Raw genomic sequence first — 21689 nt, 5'->3', positions numbered from 1 at the left:
AAAATGTATTAACAGTCCCTGTGACAAAAGACCCAAGTGGCGGATCCAGAGGGGGGCGCACCGTACGCCCCCCCCCCCTTTATTTCTGGTTAAAACAAAGGAAATTAGAAAAATGGGGGGGGGGCGGTAAGCCCCCCTTAAATTTTGTGACGGCGCCTCCCCTTTACCGAATTCCTGGATCCGCCCCTGTGACCGACTGTAAATATATGATTTAAACCTCCTTTTATTCTCTTTTACTATAATTTTGTTGTTTCAGGGCTTATTCTTGGCGATTTTCTATGGCTTGTGCAACCCCGAGGTGAGATTTTACAATTAATATATTTGCTCAAGAATACGTAATAACATTTGTTTCTCGTTGACTTGTCTCATCACTAGTGTGTAGCTTGATTCAATAGGAATGAACTAAGTCAGTTTAAACACAATAGAAAATGCTCATTAGTTTTCTTGGAATTCATTATTGTTCGTCGTGTCTGAAATACTAGCCTAAATGATGCGAGGTGTTAGCAGACAAAAACTATTATTCACTGTGACTATTCTTATATGGCGCCATTTCTTGATGTAATGATGAACCGGCACCAACCACGCTATATTCAGCATTAATGGATAAGAAACGCCGCGCTGTCCTGAATTAACCAATCAGTAACCGGCTGATTGTGAAATATTGATTTGCGTGGAGCAGGTGTTTTTCAAAATATAATAGAATGTGTTACATGCATTGAATGATGGCAAAATATTCGTGTGTGAATGTACTTGGATACTACGCTACAACCATAAGCTAGAGAAATCTGGCTAGATTTACGAAATTAACACCACCCACCAATTCCCACCAAATAAACGAGAAAAAGAAAGAAAGGGAAAGAGAAGGCGATAGATATAGATGGATGGAGAGAGAAAATAGACAGACAGACAGACAGACAGACAGATAGACAGAAATCTAAGGTACGCTTACCCAGCATTTAAAATACATTAAAGATAAATGGTGTCCCTGAAACAACAAGTTTCCATAGTGTTACAAACATTTCGAAATATTTCTAGTTAATTACCATACGTCTTACTGATTTACGTCTTCCTTTACCGTAATCATCATTGTATTTCCTCTATGCATAATTAGAAATGACAAAGTCTATATCACTGTATAATCATTCATGTTTAAATTTCCACTGTTGCAGGTCCGACTGGCATTTATGGGAGCCGATCTTGAAATGGAGTTCTCAAAAGTGGAAGATGTCTCCATCGTAAGTATTGAATGCTCTTGTTAAGATATTCCATGATCACTGATGATCCAGTTCATTATTCAATGGATACGCGTTCGGGTACTGTCTCCACGATCATTTACGCACATTCACAAACTATTATACGGCCCATATGCCCTTCGTGTTTGTAACTGAGTACAAAGATGTATGCAAAGTGCTCTCGCCAAAAAAAACCAAAAAAACAAAAACAAAAAAAAACAGAAAAACCACAAACAAACAAAAAACAAAACAACAGCAAAAACATGTCAACATCAATACACCAAAAAAAAAAACAACAACAACAACAACAAATCGGAATACTGTCAGTCATTAATAGACAAACACAAACTTGCACACGGACGAAAAAAAAAAAACCAACATAAAAAAGGGCAATCAAACTAGGACCAATGCATAAAACTAAAACTCATGTCCACATGGTAATATGAGCTGATCTCATGCACTAATAATCCAATGTAGGACATTCATACAACTGACCATAATATGCTATTAAAGCAGGGAATATAAGGGTTTTACGAATGCATTCTACATGATCCCCGGCTAATCATTATCCATCCCTCATTCATTAATATCATGGCAATTGCTATTTTCACACTGATGTTGTATCTGATGTTTCTATCATTATAATCACAATGATGGCATTATTGTTCACCATTGTTCATATCTTTAGTAGGGCCTACTACTTTCATTACCACAATCGTCACTTCTGACAATTGGCTTTTTATTTTTTCTACAGACGCCCGAGCCAGAAGAATCAATCATGCTACAACCTCTTCCGAAGCCAACATGTAAGTTTTCGTGATATTTCTGGTAACTTCGATCTAGTCAGACTCAAGTTGTTATCGAAGTCGAATAACAACGATCATTAAAAAAAAATCAACAAAAGCAAAATTGTCAGTACACGTACCGTCTATATACCGTCCCGTGATATCATGACAGTTACAGAGTTTAAAAATGAGGAAGTGTCATATAGCAATTGTATAGGCCTACTAGTATACTACGGGCTGAAATTAGCTGCAATAAATTTAAGTTGGCTGGTAGCAATACTGTTGGGTAGCGCAGACCGCAACAACTCAAACCGACTGAACAGTAAAAATATTGAGAGTTGTGTACCAATGGCTGTATTCAATCCATAATTCTTGTATTGTTCTCTTTCTTTCTTATTTCATTGCACAGATGTCGCATGAAACTGGGCTGCAAGGCATCAACGTATCCGGACAAGCTGACGTCTGCATATTCATAAATGATTTACAAATATGCTATAGAATACACAGAAAATAGTGTTTAAATAGAACAATGTGCAACCTTACTTGTCTTGCTATATAGAAATATACTAATATCTAACAATGGACAATAAGGTGTCTTTTTTCCCCATAGTAGAGTAACAAAGGTATTTGATATTTGATGGCTGAGGAGAAAAAAGTAATCGGACGGATGGACAGACAATCCATAAAAAACACTGACTTCTCATCGCCATGTGAAGGAGGTGCTGACATAGAATTATCGCAGATTGGAGAGCATGGATGTTTCATGCCAAGATTTATCACTTTGATGTTATGCATAATTTATTCCATTTGGGCCCTTGAAACATCGATACATTTGTTACGAAAGTATGATTATGTAGGACGTGAGGCATTTTCAGTGATTGATTATCTATCACTTTACAATTTAGCATTACGTAAAGAAATTGGGATTGAAACTGCATAATCTATAGATGATACAGCTGTACTGTTGATTAAAAAGGGGGAGGGGAGTCAGTAATCTGTTGAAGCTCGAGAGAATATAAGATAGTTCTTGAGCTTTGTTCGTGATTGAACTGAAGGACGTCTTCTTCCGATAGTATTTACATGTAAATGTCATACAGATAAAGTGCCAATAGAAATGAGACTTGGTTCAGTAGCATTGATGCTTGGTAAATGTGTTCCTGACAGTTTATTTTCTTTATTGACATGTAAATTGAAGTATTTTATATTGAGTGAAGATATGAATAATAAATAGACACTAGAAATCTGACCCTCTGTTGTGCATGTGTTTTTCTTTTTCTTTTCTTTTTTCAGGGGAAGGGAGATCACCTGTAACTCAGTGTATTACATGCTTACTGAAAAATATGATCTATTTGCGAATGCCACGTCTGGTCTACAATGATGATTACTAAAGCACTCATAAAGCTAATTTGAGAGCATTGATTTAACATTTATCACTAGCACTACAGCATGTATTTCAATGCGAATACAAACTGTTGAAACAAGCACAAATCAAATAAGACACATTTCCATACCTTGGAACATTGTCTCTCAGTAAAGTTTAGCATGTACTTTATTTTCTTCAGCCAGATTTTTTCTTTGTGCCAAACGTGAAAGAAAGGTAAGAATACCATACAGTCTTAGCTTAGTACTGATGTCCAATGCAATGATAACATAGACAAGAATGTCAGTGAATACAAACTCTTCAAGCAAAACTTTATATGACATCATAAGAGGGCTTGGAAAAAAAAAATTCTTCATAGCTTTGTCTGTGGGTGATGTTCATAATTATCAGGGGCTATATTTGGAAACATCATCACAAAAAAAAAACTATTTTTGGGTTCATCATTACAGCTTTTGACCATCAACCTCAACAATACTGTCACTGAACATGCTAACAGTTTCAGCTTTGTACAATCTTTTCAACATTATCTGAAAGTGATCCAATCATCACACTCCAACATGGGCAACAATATTACAAATACATGTACATTGGTTCAATGAACAATGAAATTTATGAACATTGAATTTCCTATCAACCCATGAAGTTCAAGAAACCACATTCTGCTGTTTAGTGCTGAATCTTTTTGAGACATTCTTTATTATTCACTGTTAGTGTCCGATAGCGCGAGTACCATATCTTTCAGTTGAGCCTATGTTGTTCATTTGGGCAATTACTTATTTCCATCTCAGAATTTTAAAAACCTCAAGATTACTATCTTCATACTTCATAAATGATTCTTAAATTATATCAGCAACACATTCCAGAAGATTACAAGAACTGTTTCTCTCTGAAATTCTTTGTAAAGTTCGGTATGGTTTTTATGCAGATTCAATGAATGTAACCAGTTACTGTAATCCTTCTCTGTACAGTGCACACCCGTTACAATAAACACGGTTATAACAAAGTTCTTGTTACAACAAAGTAAAAATTCAGGTACAGAAATTATTGTCTATACATCTTCATACACTTTATTGTTCAGTTATAATGAAATGTTGATATAACAAAAGAAAATTCCCTAAAACTCTGTTATAATGGGAGTCACCTGTGTAAGATATGCTGTAAAAATTCAGAGTTGCCAAATTTAATGATGACAAGATGGTACAACCCTGTAGATTCTGCAGCAAATTCTCCCAAGACATAACAGATAATAAATCAAAGACACTCCACCTATTTTTGTTTCACACTGGAATGCCATACTAGGCCATAATACAATCATGGAGCTAGTGTAGCTCCATGGTACAATACAACAAATAGGTTGTAAAGTTGAAGGATGTTAAATTTATTGACTTGACAGCTCTTGTCCCTGTGCCCCTTCAAGGGCAACTAGAGTACAATCAGATTTCACATCTAACAAACTTCACCAGTCAGATACATATACTTGTATGGAAAAGCAATGACTTACAGATAACTGTCCAATTTAATAGTGATAAGAGTTTGACTACGTTAAAAAATACATTTTTCGGTGAATTAGTTGGCACAGCTTACCACATCTATAAAAATAATCCTTTCACATCACGCGATGTGTCATACATGCAAATCATTCTTAAAGACAATTAAAATCTTGTATAAATAAATAGTATAAAAGCTACCTGCAATGCTGTACAATATCAGAGCATGTGATTGTCCTGTTGGAAGACGTCAAAATGACCCTTTACAAATTCTAGTCTCACAAACCCACTCAAAGGCACAAAGAGAGAAAGCACTCCTACTAGTTATAAACTGAAATATATAATCATACTTGCATTAACCTTAAGAGCACCTTCTTACATCAGCCATTCTACTGAACAAAAGTAACTTAACAATGTATCAAAAGTTAAAACATCTTGCATAATACTGAAAGTGATATCAAGGTTTTCAAGTAAAGTCCATTCCATCAAGGTGTAATGTATGAAGTTTAACATGCATATACAGGAATGAGTTGTCATTACACTGTGTACCAAGAATCTTTTACCCAACAATGAAGTAACCTGAAAGGTAAAGCATTTTACAGTAAAGGGAAGACTGTAATTAAAGTCTTCTCTCGCTATCGCTTGGAGTACGGAATTATCATCCAATGAAAACATGTTTTGAATTTCCTGGTTTCCTGTAAAAGTATTTTTTCAATTGGCATAAACTATCAAAGTACAATGTATGAGTCAAATTCAACAAATCTCTCCATTGGCATTCAAAATGTAGTTGAGCTCTTTTTTAAGTTTCTCCCACCAAAATAGATGACATTAAGAGTGATAATGGTCGCAGCCAAATATGTAATACTGGTTTGTGCACAACAGTAAGAAATTCCTCATTTTGGTCCACTATCTTTCAACACTACAACTCCTACTCTACTTAAGCAAGTCAAATTGAACATGAAGTAGAATTGCATGTTACACTCAAAACTTGGCCATGACAGTGAGGTACTGTTAAACAAGGAATATTAACACACATTTTGATTTTGTGAATTTGCGAGAGCTAAGATGCGGGAAATTAAAATGCATGCAAAAGTTCTTACCTATATTATATGCATTGAATGCTAGTGGCAAGTTGCAAACTTTCATGCCTTAAAAATGCCATTGGCACGAATTCGCCAAAAAAAAAATTCATGCTGCGAAGAAAATTTGTGTTTTACAGTTTGTTGATGAGAAGAGGGCTTTTGTGATAGCGTAACATTACAATGGAGGCAAATCACATCTGAAACAGGTTTGCGTTTGCAGAGGCACTTCAGGTGATACACAAGTCATGTCTAACTGGCAAACAAGGCCATCACTTTCAGGCATTCTGACATACATGCAGTCATCTTTTGAAAGGGATCCTTACAGTCAATGGACACACAACACACCTACAGGTTTTCATTTATAAAGGAACCTTGGACTACATACTGGTCACTTCTGAAAGGCGCAACTGGGCATTGACAGGGAGAAATTCTGGTAAAGACCACCTACGAAGATACAGAGCACCTATGGTGGAAGTACCACATTATTGGTGCTCTGCACACCCAACACACCCATTGATTTGGAGGCACCTCGGACTACATACTGGTACTGGTCACCTCTGGAAGGCAAACACGGTCATGGAACAGGTAGTAGTTCTGGTAAAGGTCCCCAATTAAGATACAGTGAACCCAAGGTGAAAGTACCATATCATTGGTGCACTTCACATCATTGGTGCACTTCACATCTATCACAGTCGTTAATTTGAAGGCACATTGGACTGCTCACCTCTGGAAGGCAAACCTGGGTACGGATGGGGAGTAGTTCTGGTAAAGGCCCCCACTGAGAAACACGACACCTAAGGAGGAAGTACCGTACCATTGGTACATTTCACATCTAACACATCTATTAATTTGGAGGCACCTTGGTCTGCATACTGGTCACCTCTGGAAGGCAAACCTTGCTGGAGACTGGGATCAGTTTTGGTAGAGGCCCCTTACTATCAAAGATACAGGGAACCGAAGGTGGGAGTACCACACCATTAGTGCACTTCACATATAACACACCCGCTGATTAGGAGGCACCTTGGACTGCATACTGGTCACCTTTAGAAGGCGAACCTGGCTGCAGACAGGGATTAGTTTTGGTAAAGGCCCCTTACTATCAAAGATACAGGGCACTTAAGGTGGGAGTACCACACCCTTAGTGCACTTTACATATAACACACCCGTTGATTTGGTGGCCCCTTGGATTACATACTGGTCACCTCTGGAAGGCAAACCTGGCCATGGAAGGGGAGTAGTTCTGGTACTGACCCTCCTGACTGGTCCGGCCGCTATTAATTTGGGTGATAGCAGTTAGGATCTGGCTCCTTGGCTCCTTGTGACGGATACCCATCTCCTTGAGGTCCGAGTCATTCAGGGCCAAGAAGGCTTCCATGTCAACCTGTAATCAGATCAGGTAACAATGATGATAATCAAACATAGCATGATGATGCCACTTCTCATGTCAACAACACTACCAACATTTCATCCCTTATTCACTACCAGGGCCTTGATGCATTAAAAAAAAAAAAAAAAAAAAAAAAAAAAAATGCATAAAAAAATAAGTCTTGGGAGAGTCAATTCTGATTGGTTGATACTTTACTAACATTTTATTGCATTTAGTCATGAAATAACTGTAAAACAGACATTTTTATGCAACAATTTTTCACCCTCTGCCATGTAACATGAATTTTGCTTATTTTTTATTCTGCAGAATCAAAATATAAAATAGTATTACACACAACAAGCAAAAATTGTGTGTTTCCATTTCATGCTAGTTTCATATCCTGCTCGAAACTTTCCTCTTTTACAGCAAGGGACTTGATGCAAGTAGCTGAATTACATGTACATGAACATGTACAAATATGGTAATAATGTATGTGTGCTCGCAAGAAAAGAATGCAACATGAAATTCCCAGTCTTCACTTCAGTCATTCATTACAAAAGCGTCATATCCATAAGATTAAACAGGATATATGCCAGATATTTATTGCATTCACACTTTGTAAGATGATTTTGCAAGTGATTCAATTTGCGGTCACAAACCACAGTGACAAACTGAGAAATGAATAACATGTGTAATGAGTAACAGGATAAAATTTAGTAGCTTTCCACCATGGAGATGATAGTGGCATTTGTGTTGAGGCTGGAAATATTGTTGCAAACTGTTAAATTCGTAGACATCAGTCCAGTAGAGAAATTCACAAAAATAAAAAATTGCAAATATACCCTATATACAGCATAAAAATGAAAATTATGGTCAAGACTACGGGGCAATCAAATTCATATTGAAACATTAGCTGTGTTGACACATAAATACCCTTAACAGAACTGATGCACAGAGAAAAGAATAAATGAATATGTGAAAATACATACAATGACAGCACCAATTTGATGTGCTAGTTCCCTAACAAGAACTCATTTTCTTGCAGTCAACATCTACATACTGTTAGTTCTGTTAAGAGATAAGCATTTATTTTGACAAAAATTTCCATCACAGGTATACATGAGAGAATCTAGTACACTAACCTCTTGCTCTTCAAAGATCGGTGCATATTTCTCCAGCGAGAGTTTCTTCAAAAGACTTGACAGCTCATCTGGGGGAATAAAAAACCCCATAACAAACAAATATGAAAATGGGTATTCAAGTTCATTTGCATGATACAGAAGATAATTATCAACAAAAATACATTAAGAATGACAATTTTATAGATGCCACTTTCAAACACAAGCCATTACATGAACAGTATAATCATACTACCTGCCCTTGTTTGAAGTACATAATTTAAGTCTAAGTATTTCAATGCATAAGCAAGACAAGCGACCCTGGATAGGAAACAGCAATATCATTATTCACCCCTTCCCCCACCCCCCATAGCAAAGGGGGGGGGGGGGGAATCTGCCATAATTACAGTATTTGCAGGAGTACTGCAATGCAAGATATACTGGCGGCATACAATGCTCGAGAATTGGAGCTAATGGCCTTTTCACAAATTGCCACTGGCATTCAATGCGTAAAGTGTAGACAAGAACTTTCATGTGGATTTTAATTTCATGAATCTTGGCTCTCGCGAAATTCACAAAATTTACATGTGTACTATGAATATTCCTTGTTTTACAGTATTACTCACCTTCTTCACTGATGCTGCTGCTACCAGCACTCATCTTCCCACTCCCAGAGACCAAACCGTCTCTCTGCATCCCCACTCCTCCTCCTCCTCCTCTGTCACTATGGTTACTATGGCTTGAGCTTCCACCTCCTACCCGCATCTTCCCCATGGCCATTGGGGTGGGGGACGGGGATGGGGTGAGTGTGGAGGAGGTGCTGCCCTTGGAGGTGGTGCTCCCCTTCGACGTGCCACCGCTGTGGGAGCGAGTCTTGGGGCGGGTGAGGGACGAAGAGTTAACGGCGCTCAGGTTTGCCGAGTGTCGCCTTTCTGGGACGGTTTCACTGGAGTCAGCCCTACTCCCCTGTCGCAAGACAGGTGAAGATGGTATCCTTGGAAACAAGAGATCACATAGGAATTTTCATGAATATAACGTAACTGCAGAGAGGGGAATACCTTTACCATTTATCTGCTACATCAAGTCTACATATGAGAAATTTTTCACTACAATTTTTTTTTTCACTCTATTTCATGTCTCTGTGAAATATACGAGTACAGAGAGTTCAACCAGCTTTACACTAACAACTGGAAAATATTGTTTCAGTTGAATAATCTGTAACTTCAGCCCTCTGCATAAAAAGATGCACTCAAGCGTAATCAGAAAATTAAACACAAGTCACATATCAATGGATCAGAACTGAGAATACAGAGACTCATGTTTGATTTTCTGACTTAGGTCTGATCTCATCTTTTTTGGAACAATAATCTAAATCAGTTCTCATGGCAGGGATACACACTGGGTGCATTTGAGCGCTCTAAAGCGAACCGTACCAAACTGAACCACAGCGTACCATACCGTACTGTACCGGTACCAGATTTAGAGCGTTCAAGCGCTCTATTGAGAAAGCGTACCTCGTGAGCTATTTTTAGAAGAGGTCAAGCATTTTGTAGCAAAAGGGTCATTCACTTGGCACACTTGAACTACTTACAGCTGTCCCGAACAAAGACAATGATGTCTTTGCATTGTGACGTATGCGCATGACAGAAGCATGCTTTACAGCGAACTTTTGGTCCACTTTTGGTTCGGTACAGTACGGTACGGTGCACTTTAGGGGCATTCGAGTGCTCCTCTGGAGCCAGTACAGTACAGTACGATTTGCTTTAGGAGAATGCTCGAACGTACCCACTGACAGGTAGCAACTCTCCTGCCATTTCACAAACTTTACTTACTGTGCAAGTGATGGTACAGATGATGCAGATGGATGCCGTTTCCGCATCATTCCCAATCCATTCTGATCATCAAGGTGTCCTGCTATCCCATAGCCTTCCCCTAGAACGACACACAACAATGGAAGAGTACACTAGTATCATCTCTTAACCAGTTGAGGACGAGTCCCGAGTAAACTCGGGCAGGTGTCTATGGGAAATGCGTGTTGTAACAAAATCAGTCCATCCTCAACTGGTTCAAGGGCATGTTGGGTTTTTCATGTGGTTTCTACACAAAGAAGAAGAAACACTTCTGAATGAATGATGGACATATGATGGACACATTTTGAATATACTAAATCATATCGTTGGCTGAGAACCATAAGGGCTTTATCCAATCTATCCAATTTATCCAGATCTGTACCCACCCCCGCTACCACCACTATGGCCACGAAGTCTGCCAACCAGCGATGATGTGGAAGAGTGGGGGTGCCTACGCGCAGACAGCAAGCCCCTGCTGAGGGCCGAGGCCTCCCCAGAGGAGCTTGGGCTGATGGTGGTGCTGAAGTGGGCCGAATTAGAGGGGCTGATACCGGTGCTGCCCGGGCGACGGGTAAACATGGGACGGTGCAAGCGGTTTGCGCCAGTGGTGCCGGGAGTGCCTGGTGTCTGTGGCGCATTGCTATTTGACATAGTGCTGGTGACAGAGTTGTGAGTTCTACCTGGTCCCATACCCTGTATTTGTGGGTGACACATGCAAAGATTCTTCATGAGTGCTGCAACATACAGCGGTGTAACATTATTACTGAGTCAAATAACGCACTTTTTTCACATAATGATTTCCCTGATAGTCCACAATCTTTCTTTTCTTAGCAGTAAAAGAGAAGTCCACAATCTTTCTTTTCTTAGCAGTAACAGAGAATATCTTAGTATTATATTCAGCATTTCTAAGGCCTCCATATCTATCCTGATTCATCTGCATTGAATTCCTACAATATAAATGCACTTGAAACTCAAGGATACCATGTGAAAACATGACTACACATGACTAACCAATGACACATGCAATGATATGACTTAGTGACATCTGGATCTTCACTTCCTCTTGACAGGATAAACAAACAAAGAGCAGAGTAGAAAACAAACAACCACAAACCTAACTTTGAATATACAAGTTAATACACACACATAATCACAGATAGACATCATAAATATGCATATCTGATAAATCATGAAAAAATGTCACTTCCTTACCTTCCCCTTAGAATGTGACTTCCTTGATTTATCTGCGTTGTGAAGGTCAAAGCTGGGTGGTGGTAGAAATGGTGGTATCACGGGCAGTAATTTGTCGCTGGCTTTGGAGCGGGGAGACTGTACATCCTGGAGATGTAGAGACACAAGTTATTGAAGTTAAATTGCATTCACCTGGTTCAATCAATTTTGAAATGAAGAGCCAATTTATCAGTACAGCCATCCCCTCCCATTAAATCCCTTGCAACATGCAGTACAGAATGTATGATTTGAAAAAGTTTAATACCGATGTCTACTAAGAGATTACTTGAGATTACAATACAGATATAATCACAGAAGGGAAATTCACCACAAATACGTCAACATAATTATGATTAGTAAGAAAGAATACAATAATGAAGCACATAGACATTCATAGACAAAGAATATGCACAATGCTTTAGATAAAGATGGGTTTCACCCCTTCTTAAAATTTGGTGCACTGCCACTAGATGTATTGCAGAGATGCTTCATAGAGTGAGTGAATGACAACTGTGTGCAAATCCAATCAAAAAACACATTGGATAATCAAGAATTGACTTTGCTGTTCAAAGAAATGAGTGTCCTTATACTCACAAGTGTTTGCACTGCTTCCACCAGCACATCTTTATCTGAATGGAAAACAACAAAATTTAAACATTCATGAGGCTGCCAACATTCATTCTGCAAAATTGCATTATCAGGGGGATTCCAACTAGCAACTGAAAAGATGCTTATGTATTATATGTATATCAATGGGCAAAAATTGATTTCCAAATTAAGGGGGATTTCATATCAACTTAACCACTTAACCAGTTTTCACAAATTGCCCAAATTGTATGCAAGAATCAGTGATGACTTGTTTTAACTCTACAAGATGCAAAGTACTTGTGACATCATAAACAAGTACAAAACAGCAGCTACAAGTCTACCAGTGGTATCAAATAAGACATCCATTAATGCAAGGATGATCTCATCATATTGATTATAAACCTGAAAAGAAACATCAATGTCAGCAACCAATTATTTGTCCTTACTAATGGGATAACATTGTCCATGTCTGAGATGGGTGAATATGATTGCAAATTAAATAAAAACAGTCTCAGATTGAGTATATCTCTCCCATATATTTCTACTTATAGGTGGAAGGTCTGTCCATACAAGTTAAAGCAACAGAAAATCCCAGAACTTACTAATGCTGGACTTGCTGAAGGAGACCCTTGAACTTTCCTTGGACTTTCTCCTCTGGGGTTTGGCCACACCCTCCTGACTGGGTGTGTGGTGCAACCCCTCCCCATTGATGTGGGGGCTACTCCCCATACTCTTTAGTGTCTCATCCGGGCGGGCATTCTCATCCTCAAAGGGGGTGAGCTTTGTGGTAGAGAACCCCCCTCGAAGGGTGCGGGTCAACTTGAGGTTTCGGAATCGATTCGACATACGGGACCACCAAGCCTGATGGAATATAAGTACATGGACAGTTTGGTATAACTATTACACTTGTCATTTACTTTACAGAAGACATCTGCAATTACGGTGAAAGGTCTTCAACAATTTCAATGACATTCGTGGTATAACAAGTTCCTTGTCTGGCTTATGTGAAATGCATGGTCAAAAAATGTAAATTGCATTATGCGAAGGAAGTCTAAATTCAAAAGTTGCATTAATATGCAACATAAGATCCTTGTTTAGATTGAAATCCACACATGCCAAAATGTCAGTGATTTGTTGTCAAGTCAATGCTTCAGAATTTAGTAAATTAAATGTAACCAGAGGCAAAATGCCCTTCCTAAAGATGCCAGGATTTTATCAAGAAGATTTCCAAAGGCAATGCCAGCTGAAACCCAGAACAAATACTGAAATCATATAGATTCGTTGCAAGATCCTTCCACTTGGCTGATATTTCTATGATCTCAATTTGTAAGTAGAATGTTTCAAGAACAATGTCTTTCTACTTACTTTCAGACCTGTCCTCTTTTCAGCATCCTGTTCCTCCATTTGAGAAACACTCCCTGTTCTGGTTGACCACATCTGTGTATTTGTTGGGTCCTTGGTGTGTCCTCCTGGATGTCCATTGGTGGTTGGCATGGTGACCGGGGCAAGGAGACGAATCAGCTCATTCCCCACTTTGTCAGTTTCATCTGTGAAGAATTTAATGAAATGGATGGTGGATAAAACTATACTGCACTTTACTTTTCACTTTTGTCTTTTTTTTCAACTTTCCTTACACATTTTATTGTCTCTGACCTTGTAGTTTGCTTGTTTGTTTTTAACTACAATTATTATTAATGATGTATGTCATTAACCCGTAGACAGGTTATAAGTGCAGTAATGGTGTCCTCTGAGCTCAAGGCTGCCAAGTACCATAAAATTAAAAACTTTTGTATGCATGAAATTTCTGTGAATTTCATGAGCACTGATTTGCAAAAAATAAAAAATGCCCAAAAAAGGTTTTGTTTGCACAATGCATTGGATGCCACTGGCAATTCGCAAAAGTTTCATGCCATTACTTATTCTGCATTTACAGTAGTAACTAGCTTCGTGCTACGTATATCCATTAAAGGACAAGTTCACTTTCATAAACATAAGGATTGAGACAATGCAGCAATATTAGTAGAACACATCAGTGATAGTTTGAGGAAAATTGGACAATCGATGCAAAAGTTATGAATTTTTAACATTTTTGTGCTGGAACCGCTGGATGAGGAGACTACTAAGGCTTGTGATGTCATATGAGTACAACAGTATAAAGAAAATGTAAAGAAAATTCCAAATATTTTCTTTTTTTTCGCATGATAAAAGAGCACTCGACTTGCCTCTTTCTAAAGGCAATGGGAATGATAATATTACCCATAACATATGTCAGTAACGAGTCAAGGGAATGTGTACTTTTTTCAAAAGATGAAATTTTGTGAAATTCTCTTTATATTTTCCTTATATTGTTGTACGCATGTGACATCATACACTGCAGTAGTCTTCTCATCCAGGGGTGACTGCACAAAAACTTCAAAAATTCATAACTTTTGAACGGATTGTCCGATTTTCCTCAAACTTTCAATGATGTGTTCTACTAATATTTCTACATTCTCTCAATCCTTATGTTAATGAAGGTGAACTTGTCCTTTAATAGTATGCAAAGCTCAATGCACTCTTCAGTTCAATTCAAGTCTATGTCTACATCCATAGTTACTAAAGAATAGTGAAGAACATAACCATCTGGTACTTTTTTTTTCTTTTTTTCTTTTTTTTTAGAGCTACATACACCTTTTAAGACTAGAAATTTAAAAACAAACTCGCAGAAAGGCAAACTGAAACTGTTTCTGGAAATACACTATACATTTAGCAAGTCTAATTTCTTTGTCAATCAGGACTTCCCGACAATATCGCCAGTGGTTCAATTCACAATCGTGAAGTACAGTACTGCACAGAGACTGGCAAAATTCATGCAATATACAGGGTATACAGTACTTAGCCCATTAGGAATAAGCTGTACAATATAAAAATGCCTACTATGCACTCATGAGAGTGAAATGACTCCACTCACCAGAAACAATGACCAGAGCCAGGTCCAGGGCTTTACATCCATCCTTGGCCTGGACATTGAGTTCTGCTCCTGCCTGGATCAAATACTTGACAACGTCTTTTCGTCTGTCATAGCAGAAGTGAAAGTGAAAGAGAGACAGAGTGGGACAGACACACAGACAGGTAAAAGAGAGAGAATTATCATATTTTTTTTTATTTCTTTCCATGAATCTCCTGCATTTTTCAAAGGACAGTACAATATCGTACAACTATTGATGCATTGATTAAGACACATAAAAAAAAACACCCTCCCAAGTGAGAGAGAGAAAAAATCTTTAACTCAAAACTGTCACATCAATGGACAAGATTTTTTTTAGTGACCTCATTTAAAATGATTTCTTCTTGGAGTCAATTCTTCATTAAGATGCTTCTTTTTAATATGTTATACCTCATATGGATGAAAATCTATTCAATGAACAGATTAATCTACATTAATCACTCATCAAACTCAAGATGTACATACCCAAATGCATTACACATATGGGTACATAATAAAACTCAATTTCCTTCAGCTCAGAAAGCACTGTTGTTGTTTTATATTAAAAAAAAAAAAAAAACAAGAGAGAGAACAAAATGGGACCCACAAAGTACTGTTTATGCTTCTAGTCTCATAGATAAAATTTGTTCAGCTGATGGTTATATCATTAACCCCAGTAGTATAGCCAAACACAGCATTTAAAAAAAAAAGCCACATCAGCAAAATGATAAAGTCAAAATGTCATAACTGTTCCCACAAGTGAGCGAAAATAAAATATTCTCAAATTAGCTGTTTTGAAAAGTTCATGTTTTACGTCCAACCCAAGCACATCAACATCATAAATGAAAGGACAAGAGGTGATGTGGCTCCTCTTTTCTTTTAATTCAATTGTTTTGTAAAGCATCTCACTTTGAAAAGATAATATTAGTGAGGAGGATCCCTTGTACCTATGGAAAGTGGCTTGCATGAGAGCAGTCCAGCCGCTCTTCACATCCTGACGATTAACGTCTGCTCCTCGCTGGACCAGCATCTCAGCAATGTCCCTCCTTCCAAGCATGGCAGAAATCATCAGGGGCGTGGCCCCATCAACAGAGGTACAGTTGCTCTGCATTGGGTCCTCATCCAGGATGCGCTGTACCAGCTTGATGTCACCTGAACACAGTACACATCAAAATCAGAGCGATTCAGTGAAACTCCACTCTTGAAAGATTCTGACATTCCCCCAGTTTTTCCATACAACTTCCCTGGTTCTCAAGTGCAAGATTTGATAGAAAGAGTATCATACAAACAGTACAATTATAGTTTCAGTAACACCGGACAAAATTAATAACATCATGGAATTTTAAGTTCTACGTGTTTTCATGTAATTGTGCTTGCAGTTACTATAACATCCACGTGTACAATAAGGTGATTTTCATCACCATGCAAATGTTCAACAGGCTTGGGCATAATCATTAAGTGAAATATGAATTCTCAAACAGAAGAAATTATTCATCCTCTGCTGGAAGGTACTATATTCAGAGTGATACTGACTGACCAATAATGACAATATACACATTGAAGATGCCATCTCAAAGAGAAATAGCATGTGTGATATATCTTTATCATATATCTAGACTACAATGATGTGTATCAATCAAAGATTAAACTCTGGTGTGAATGGGGCATGTGTGTGTTGAATGATCATGTGACTACATCATTACCTTGTTCTGTAGCCTCTATTATCCTCAGCTCGCTATTGTCATCACCTGTTGACAAAAAGCACACAATTAAACACAGGTGATTACTTCAGAAACAGAAACATGCATATTTCAGTCTCTTTCATATTCCTTTCATGACAGAATGACTTGTAAAATTCTATGTTTCTCTTTTTACTTTAACAAAAGTGACATACAAATTTATTTAATGACTCACTTTGATCTTGACTCTTCAGAACAATTTGCGATGTGGTTTCTTTCACAGAATATAACAAAATCAGATTTGACCTATCAAATTGATGACTTCATGAACTAAAATATTCACTTCCTATCATTCATGAGGTTACTGTAATCAGGTAGTTATGACATTCTTTCAGTTATGAAAAGCCTGGGAAATATGTACGCTGCACCTTATCTTCTGGAGGCATGTAAACCTATCCAGAAAAAGACAAATAAATATCATCTATTTTTGGTTGTAACTTTCTGCATGCTACAAGAGAAACAAAGAAGTCTACCTAGCATAATTTCAGGAACATACACACCTTCCTGTACATTCCAAACATGAGCATGATACTCACTTGTTTTTGGTCGATTAGTGGTCTTTCGTTGAAGATATTCCTTCACTTTCCTATTCCGCGACACCACAGCAATGTCTAGTGCAGTACAGTTGTTGAGATTGAGGGAATCAGGATTGCAACCGCTGTCGACTAAGTACTTGACTGCTTCAACATGACCACTCAGTGCAGCCACCATGAGCAACGTCCATCCTGTTCCTGCATCTTGGTAAAACTGGTCACTCCCACGATCCAGGAGTTGTCTCAAAATCGTGTGACGGCCACTCATAATGGCTGCAATGGTTGATGTCAAGTTCTGTCCAGATATGTCCATTTTGTGGTCATTGAGGTCCAGACCCTGGAGATCTAGGAATATGTTGACAATGTCTGTATGTCCCCGATAAGCAGCCAGAGTTAGCGCTGTTGCCCCCATTTTGTTCCTGATAGCAGGGTTGGCTTTGTTCTGCAGGAGCAGTACAGTGATGCTCAGGTGTCCATTGTAAGTGGCCTGCATCAGGGCCGTCCAGCCGTAGCTATTCTGGGTGTCCAACCCGGCCCCACGCATGAGCAGCAGGCGGACAATGCCCTCATGGCCGCTGGCCGAAGCAACCTGCAATGGGGTGAAGCCCTCTCCTCCATCACAGTCCACTTCAATGGCCGAGTCCTCGCTATCCAGAAACTGCTGGACAGACTCGAGGTCGCCACACTCGCAGGCCGCTAGAAGCTGGCGAGGGAGATCGTGGAAGTCCCCATCCACCATGATGAGTCATTCTTCTCTCTTGGCTCTTTTCAAACCTCCTTTATGATGCATTGATGATATAGTCATCATGAAATTGCTACACAGCTGAGAAAATATTCTGAAAGAAAATTTGTATAAATGTACAGTAGGTGGTAAGAAGTTTAAAAAAAAAAAATTACAGAAAAGGGTTGCCTTTATACAAGTTCATCATTGTGCAGTATCTTTGATGGTCTTCGGGATTACCCTGCTACAATATATATTTTTAAAAAAATACTTGTACAGTAGGCCTACTGCATATTCTAGGGTTTTACAACCTCTTCCGATTTCTCATCAATATCTAATGCTCATGGGCAATTCCATAAATTCCGACATTCATTTTGGACACATCGATAATATGCCACAGACAAAAAGATTGTTTGAAACTTTTATCTGGCAATGAATATGTAATATGACAACTATGAAAAAAATAGTGTCAACACCTTATATATGACCTTGTTCCTTGGAATCATCCTAGGTACTAGTTTTCAATTGGAGAAACCATTATCAAAGAGTTGCTCTTTTTGGATTGATCGAAAGATCGGTCTGTATCTGGTCGTCGGGGATATGTTCCGCGGAGACTGCGTCTGGCTTCACGGATCCCCTCCTATGCGAGGAGAGCGATAACGTCAGAAAGATAAAAGACTCCTCGGCTCCTCCGGACAGACGGATCTTTCTGTCTACAAGAAACAGTATAGTAGTATAGCAGGGAGGTGAGACCTCCCCGAGTATAGTAAGCGTGCGAGTGTTCACACAGCATCCCCACTGCACTGCTGCAACACCCCATACCTGCCTGCCCGAACCGTCCTGAGCACACCACAGCAACCGCTGCGACTAGCAATTTCGCCGATTGACGAACGTGGTTTCCGCACTTTATTCACCCATAATTCTTTCGTAAAATCGTTTGACAGTGCCAGGAGAATGTGACAAAGAACGAAACCACAAAAGAGTTTTAATGCAGTGATGGTACATGACAACGAATATGATAATTTCACTTACCATTTCCATGATTGTGTTGTCTGGCGTAAGAAGACTCAAGCTCGAACTCATGTTTGTTGATTGATTGAATGTACAATGGGAACCTCTCTGGTGGTAATGGTATGGTAGCGAACGTACAGTGGTATCGGTACGTACATCACACACACACGCACGGCCAAGACAGCGAGGAGGGCAAAGAGGTTCTAGAACCTCTTTGGAGGAGGGGCACAGGTGTGGGTGAGTTAATCACGACAATCGGAAGTATGCACAGGTAGATGATGAAGTACTTAGTACCACCAGACAAAAAAGTTAGCGTCGAGCCCTGAATATATAATATTGAGTACATAAAAGTGATAAAGAGAAAAAAAAAGGATAAATTTTAAACAACGAAATCTGATCAATTCAATTCAGTAATAGGCCTATACCTGATAATGGGATGGTATAGTATTGGTGGGGATAGAAACCATGAAATACCACAGAGTAGACAATACCATTCTAAGAGGATTTAAAAGTTGTTTTTTTATGAAAATAAATTTGGGAATGGCTGAGACATCCAAAAACAAAGTAAAAATAAACACAATCCTAATAAAAGGTGGGTCCCACCTTTTATTAGGATCCTTTTTTTCTATTTCAGCCATTTCAAACCAATTTTTATCAAATGAATGTTCGATTCTTCCTAGAGTTACACGCGCTTTCATACATGTATTTCGAATAGGTTTCTAGTTATTTCACCCCCCCCCCCAAAAAAAAAAATAGAAACCTGGAGTTCTAGGTCTCAACCAAAACTATACGATCCCTTTAATATTTCCAGCAAACAAAAAAGAAGGCCTAATACATAATACAAAGTATACATTTGTCAATTCATTTGTTTAGCAAAAAAAAAAAAAAAAGAAGAAGAAGAAGAAGTTCCTACATAAGTCATGAAGCACAATAAATGTAAGGATATGTAACGGGTATAAGCAATGCACACTTTGCAATATATAGCATAACAAAATAATTGATAGGCGATGTAAGTTTGTAAATGTTGATCATTTGAGAAAAAAAAAAACACCACCACAATATACCAATAAACCAGTAACTTCATATCCAAAATTATTCTAAATATACCGTTAAAACATCTCAAATGGATGATGATAATTAAAACATATTGTAGACAGTATAAATTGTTTTAAAGAAAAAACAAACTTTTAATAATATTTACTATATGCCACGGAACTCTGTTCAGTTTCCAATTTATGTAGCAAGAAAATATGGTGAAATACAACAATACAAGGGCACACAGGTTTTCACGCAAAACACTGACAAAAAAAAAAGAACATACACGCATGATCAAAAGACGCGATATTTCAATAAGAACAAGAACATAATGACATTACAGCACAACAATTAAAAAAATGGAGAGAAGAGGAAGAGATTTTTGCAATTTAATGGGAAGTGGAACTAATAACAAGCATCATGCATCTGTTCGTTGCATGATTGCGACTGATGTGGTTGATTGTGATTTCATGCAATTTCAAAATTAGTCACATTACAACTGAATACACAAATGCGACTTCCCGAAACTGATTGGGAGATTTGAACTTTTCAATCCAACTTCTATCTGCTGATCCTCTCTCTCCCCCTCCCATCAGTTAAAAAAAAAAACCAACAACAACAACCGTGACAAACAAACAAAACATCAATATCAATATCATAGGAATAGTATTGCACAAACATCGTGGAAATACTGTTATCATTCAATTGCTTAGATACAAAAAGCCCTTTGGTAATTACAATATAAATCATAGTTGCAATGAGAATTGGGCAACTCTATACGTTTTAATACATTCAATCAGAGACATTCCTATTGAGTAAACCGAGATCACTCACTCACGTAGGTGCCGATGCTTCAGTGCTGTTTTGTCTTTACGTCGAATTGTCTGGAACTGCTACATTGCATTGCATTATCACCACACACACACGATCTAGCAAGCTACAGAAACACTGCTGGGTTACACACTGTCATTCCCCGCCCCGCCGCCCGTGCGCCGTGAGATGTCAACACTATACTGAGACACTGATTGAACTCTCCCACTGGCACTGATGTCAATCAAGTAATAATTATTACTGAGTAAGTTTAACGGGTGTAATTTGTAAGAATAGATAAGGTAATTTCCCTCCTCTTTACCAAGAGCAGATATTGCAAGCTAGAATGATTTTATGGAATTGTTGGGCGTTGTGCGAGGAAATCAAGTCATGTAGTGCACTTCCTCCCTTGCTTGTCGTGGTCAATGTTGATTTTGTATGTGTGACTAGTTGATGGCCGACTGGTTCGTGTATAAGTAGCGACTAGCGTGCACTGTATACCGGTGTGCATGCATGGAGCAGAGGGTGGATGGGTGAGCTGAGTGAGTGCACCTTCCCAAATCCAGTGGGCTCTGCAAGTGCAGGGCTGCCAACTCTCACTTATTGAGAGTGAGACTCACTCATTTTGGTCCTTTCTCACTCTAAAACTTTATTTCATTTGCATGCATTTCTATTGATCTCACTCATTTTGACTCCGAAATTGTAGCATTGGCCTATTTATGGCCGGTATGGGAGTCTCACTCTCAAGTAGTTTCC

At 38.5% G+C, this 21689-nt stretch overlaps 2 protein-coding genes across 2 annotated transcripts in view; one reads left to right on the top strand and one right to left on the bottom strand.

The window, feature by feature from the left end:
* LOC140233312 (uncharacterized) overlaps nt 1-2635 on the top strand; it is a 35891-nt gene extending 33256 nt beyond the window's left edge. Inside the window, exons 40-43 of the mRNA XM_072313423.1 lie at nt 257-298; nt 1170-1235; nt 1987-2038; nt 2427-2635. Of these exons, the coding sequence (XP_072169524.1) occupies nt 257-298; nt 1170-1235; nt 1987-2038; nt 2427-2437 (171 nt within the window). The 3' untranslated portion in view covers nt 2438-2635. The remainder of the gene's footprint in view (nt 1-256; nt 299-1169; nt 1236-1986; nt 2039-2426) is intronic.
* A 4530-nt stretch (nt 2636-7165) lies between these two features.
* Nucleotides 7166-19198, bottom strand: LOC140233131 (ankyrin repeat and SAM domain-containing protein 6-like). Its single transcript, XM_072313247.1, has 14 exons — nt 19110-19198; nt 17360-18192; nt 16788-16832; nt 16032-16236; nt 15070-15173; nt 13485-13666; nt 12722-12980; nt 12126-12160; nt 11514-11639; nt 10688-10994; nt 10284-10383; nt 9078-9445; nt 8476-8543; nt 7166-7348 (listed from the first exon to the last, which is right to left on the bottom strand). Exons 2-14 carry the CDS (start codon nt 18093-18095, stop codon nt 7166-7168), a joined length of 2718 nt encoding a protein of 905 aa, XP_072169348.1. The 5' UTR covers nt 18096-18192; nt 19110-19198.
* Between the last annotated feature and the right edge of the window lie 2491 nt (nt 19199-21689).

Source organism: Diadema setosum, chromosome 9, assembly GCF_964275005.1.
Source record: "Diadema setosum chromosome 9, eeDiaSeto1, whole genome shotgun sequence".
In the NCBI taxonomy this organism is placed as follows: domain Eukaryota; kingdom Metazoa; phylum Echinodermata; class Echinoidea; order Diadematoida; family Diadematidae; genus Diadema; species Diadema setosum.
Note: the sequence above shows the minus strand (reverse complement) of the source record. Positions and strands in the feature narration are given on the sequence as shown.

Bases quoted from the DNA above. Each gene is read 5' to 3' on its own strand.
- LOC140233131 (XM_072313247.1), bottom strand. From the start codon at position 18,095: ATGGTGGATGGGGACTTCCACGATCTCCCTCGCCAGCTTCTAGCGGCC. The intron at 13,667-15,069 runs GTGAGTGGAGTC...AATTCTTCACAG, and splicing joins GGCTCTGGTCATTGTTTCTG to ATGAAACTGACAAAGTGGGG. The intron at 12,161-12,721 runs GTAAGTTCTGGG...TTTTCCATTCAG, and splicing joins CTTCAGCAAGTCCAGCATTA to ATAAAGATGTGCTGGTGGAA.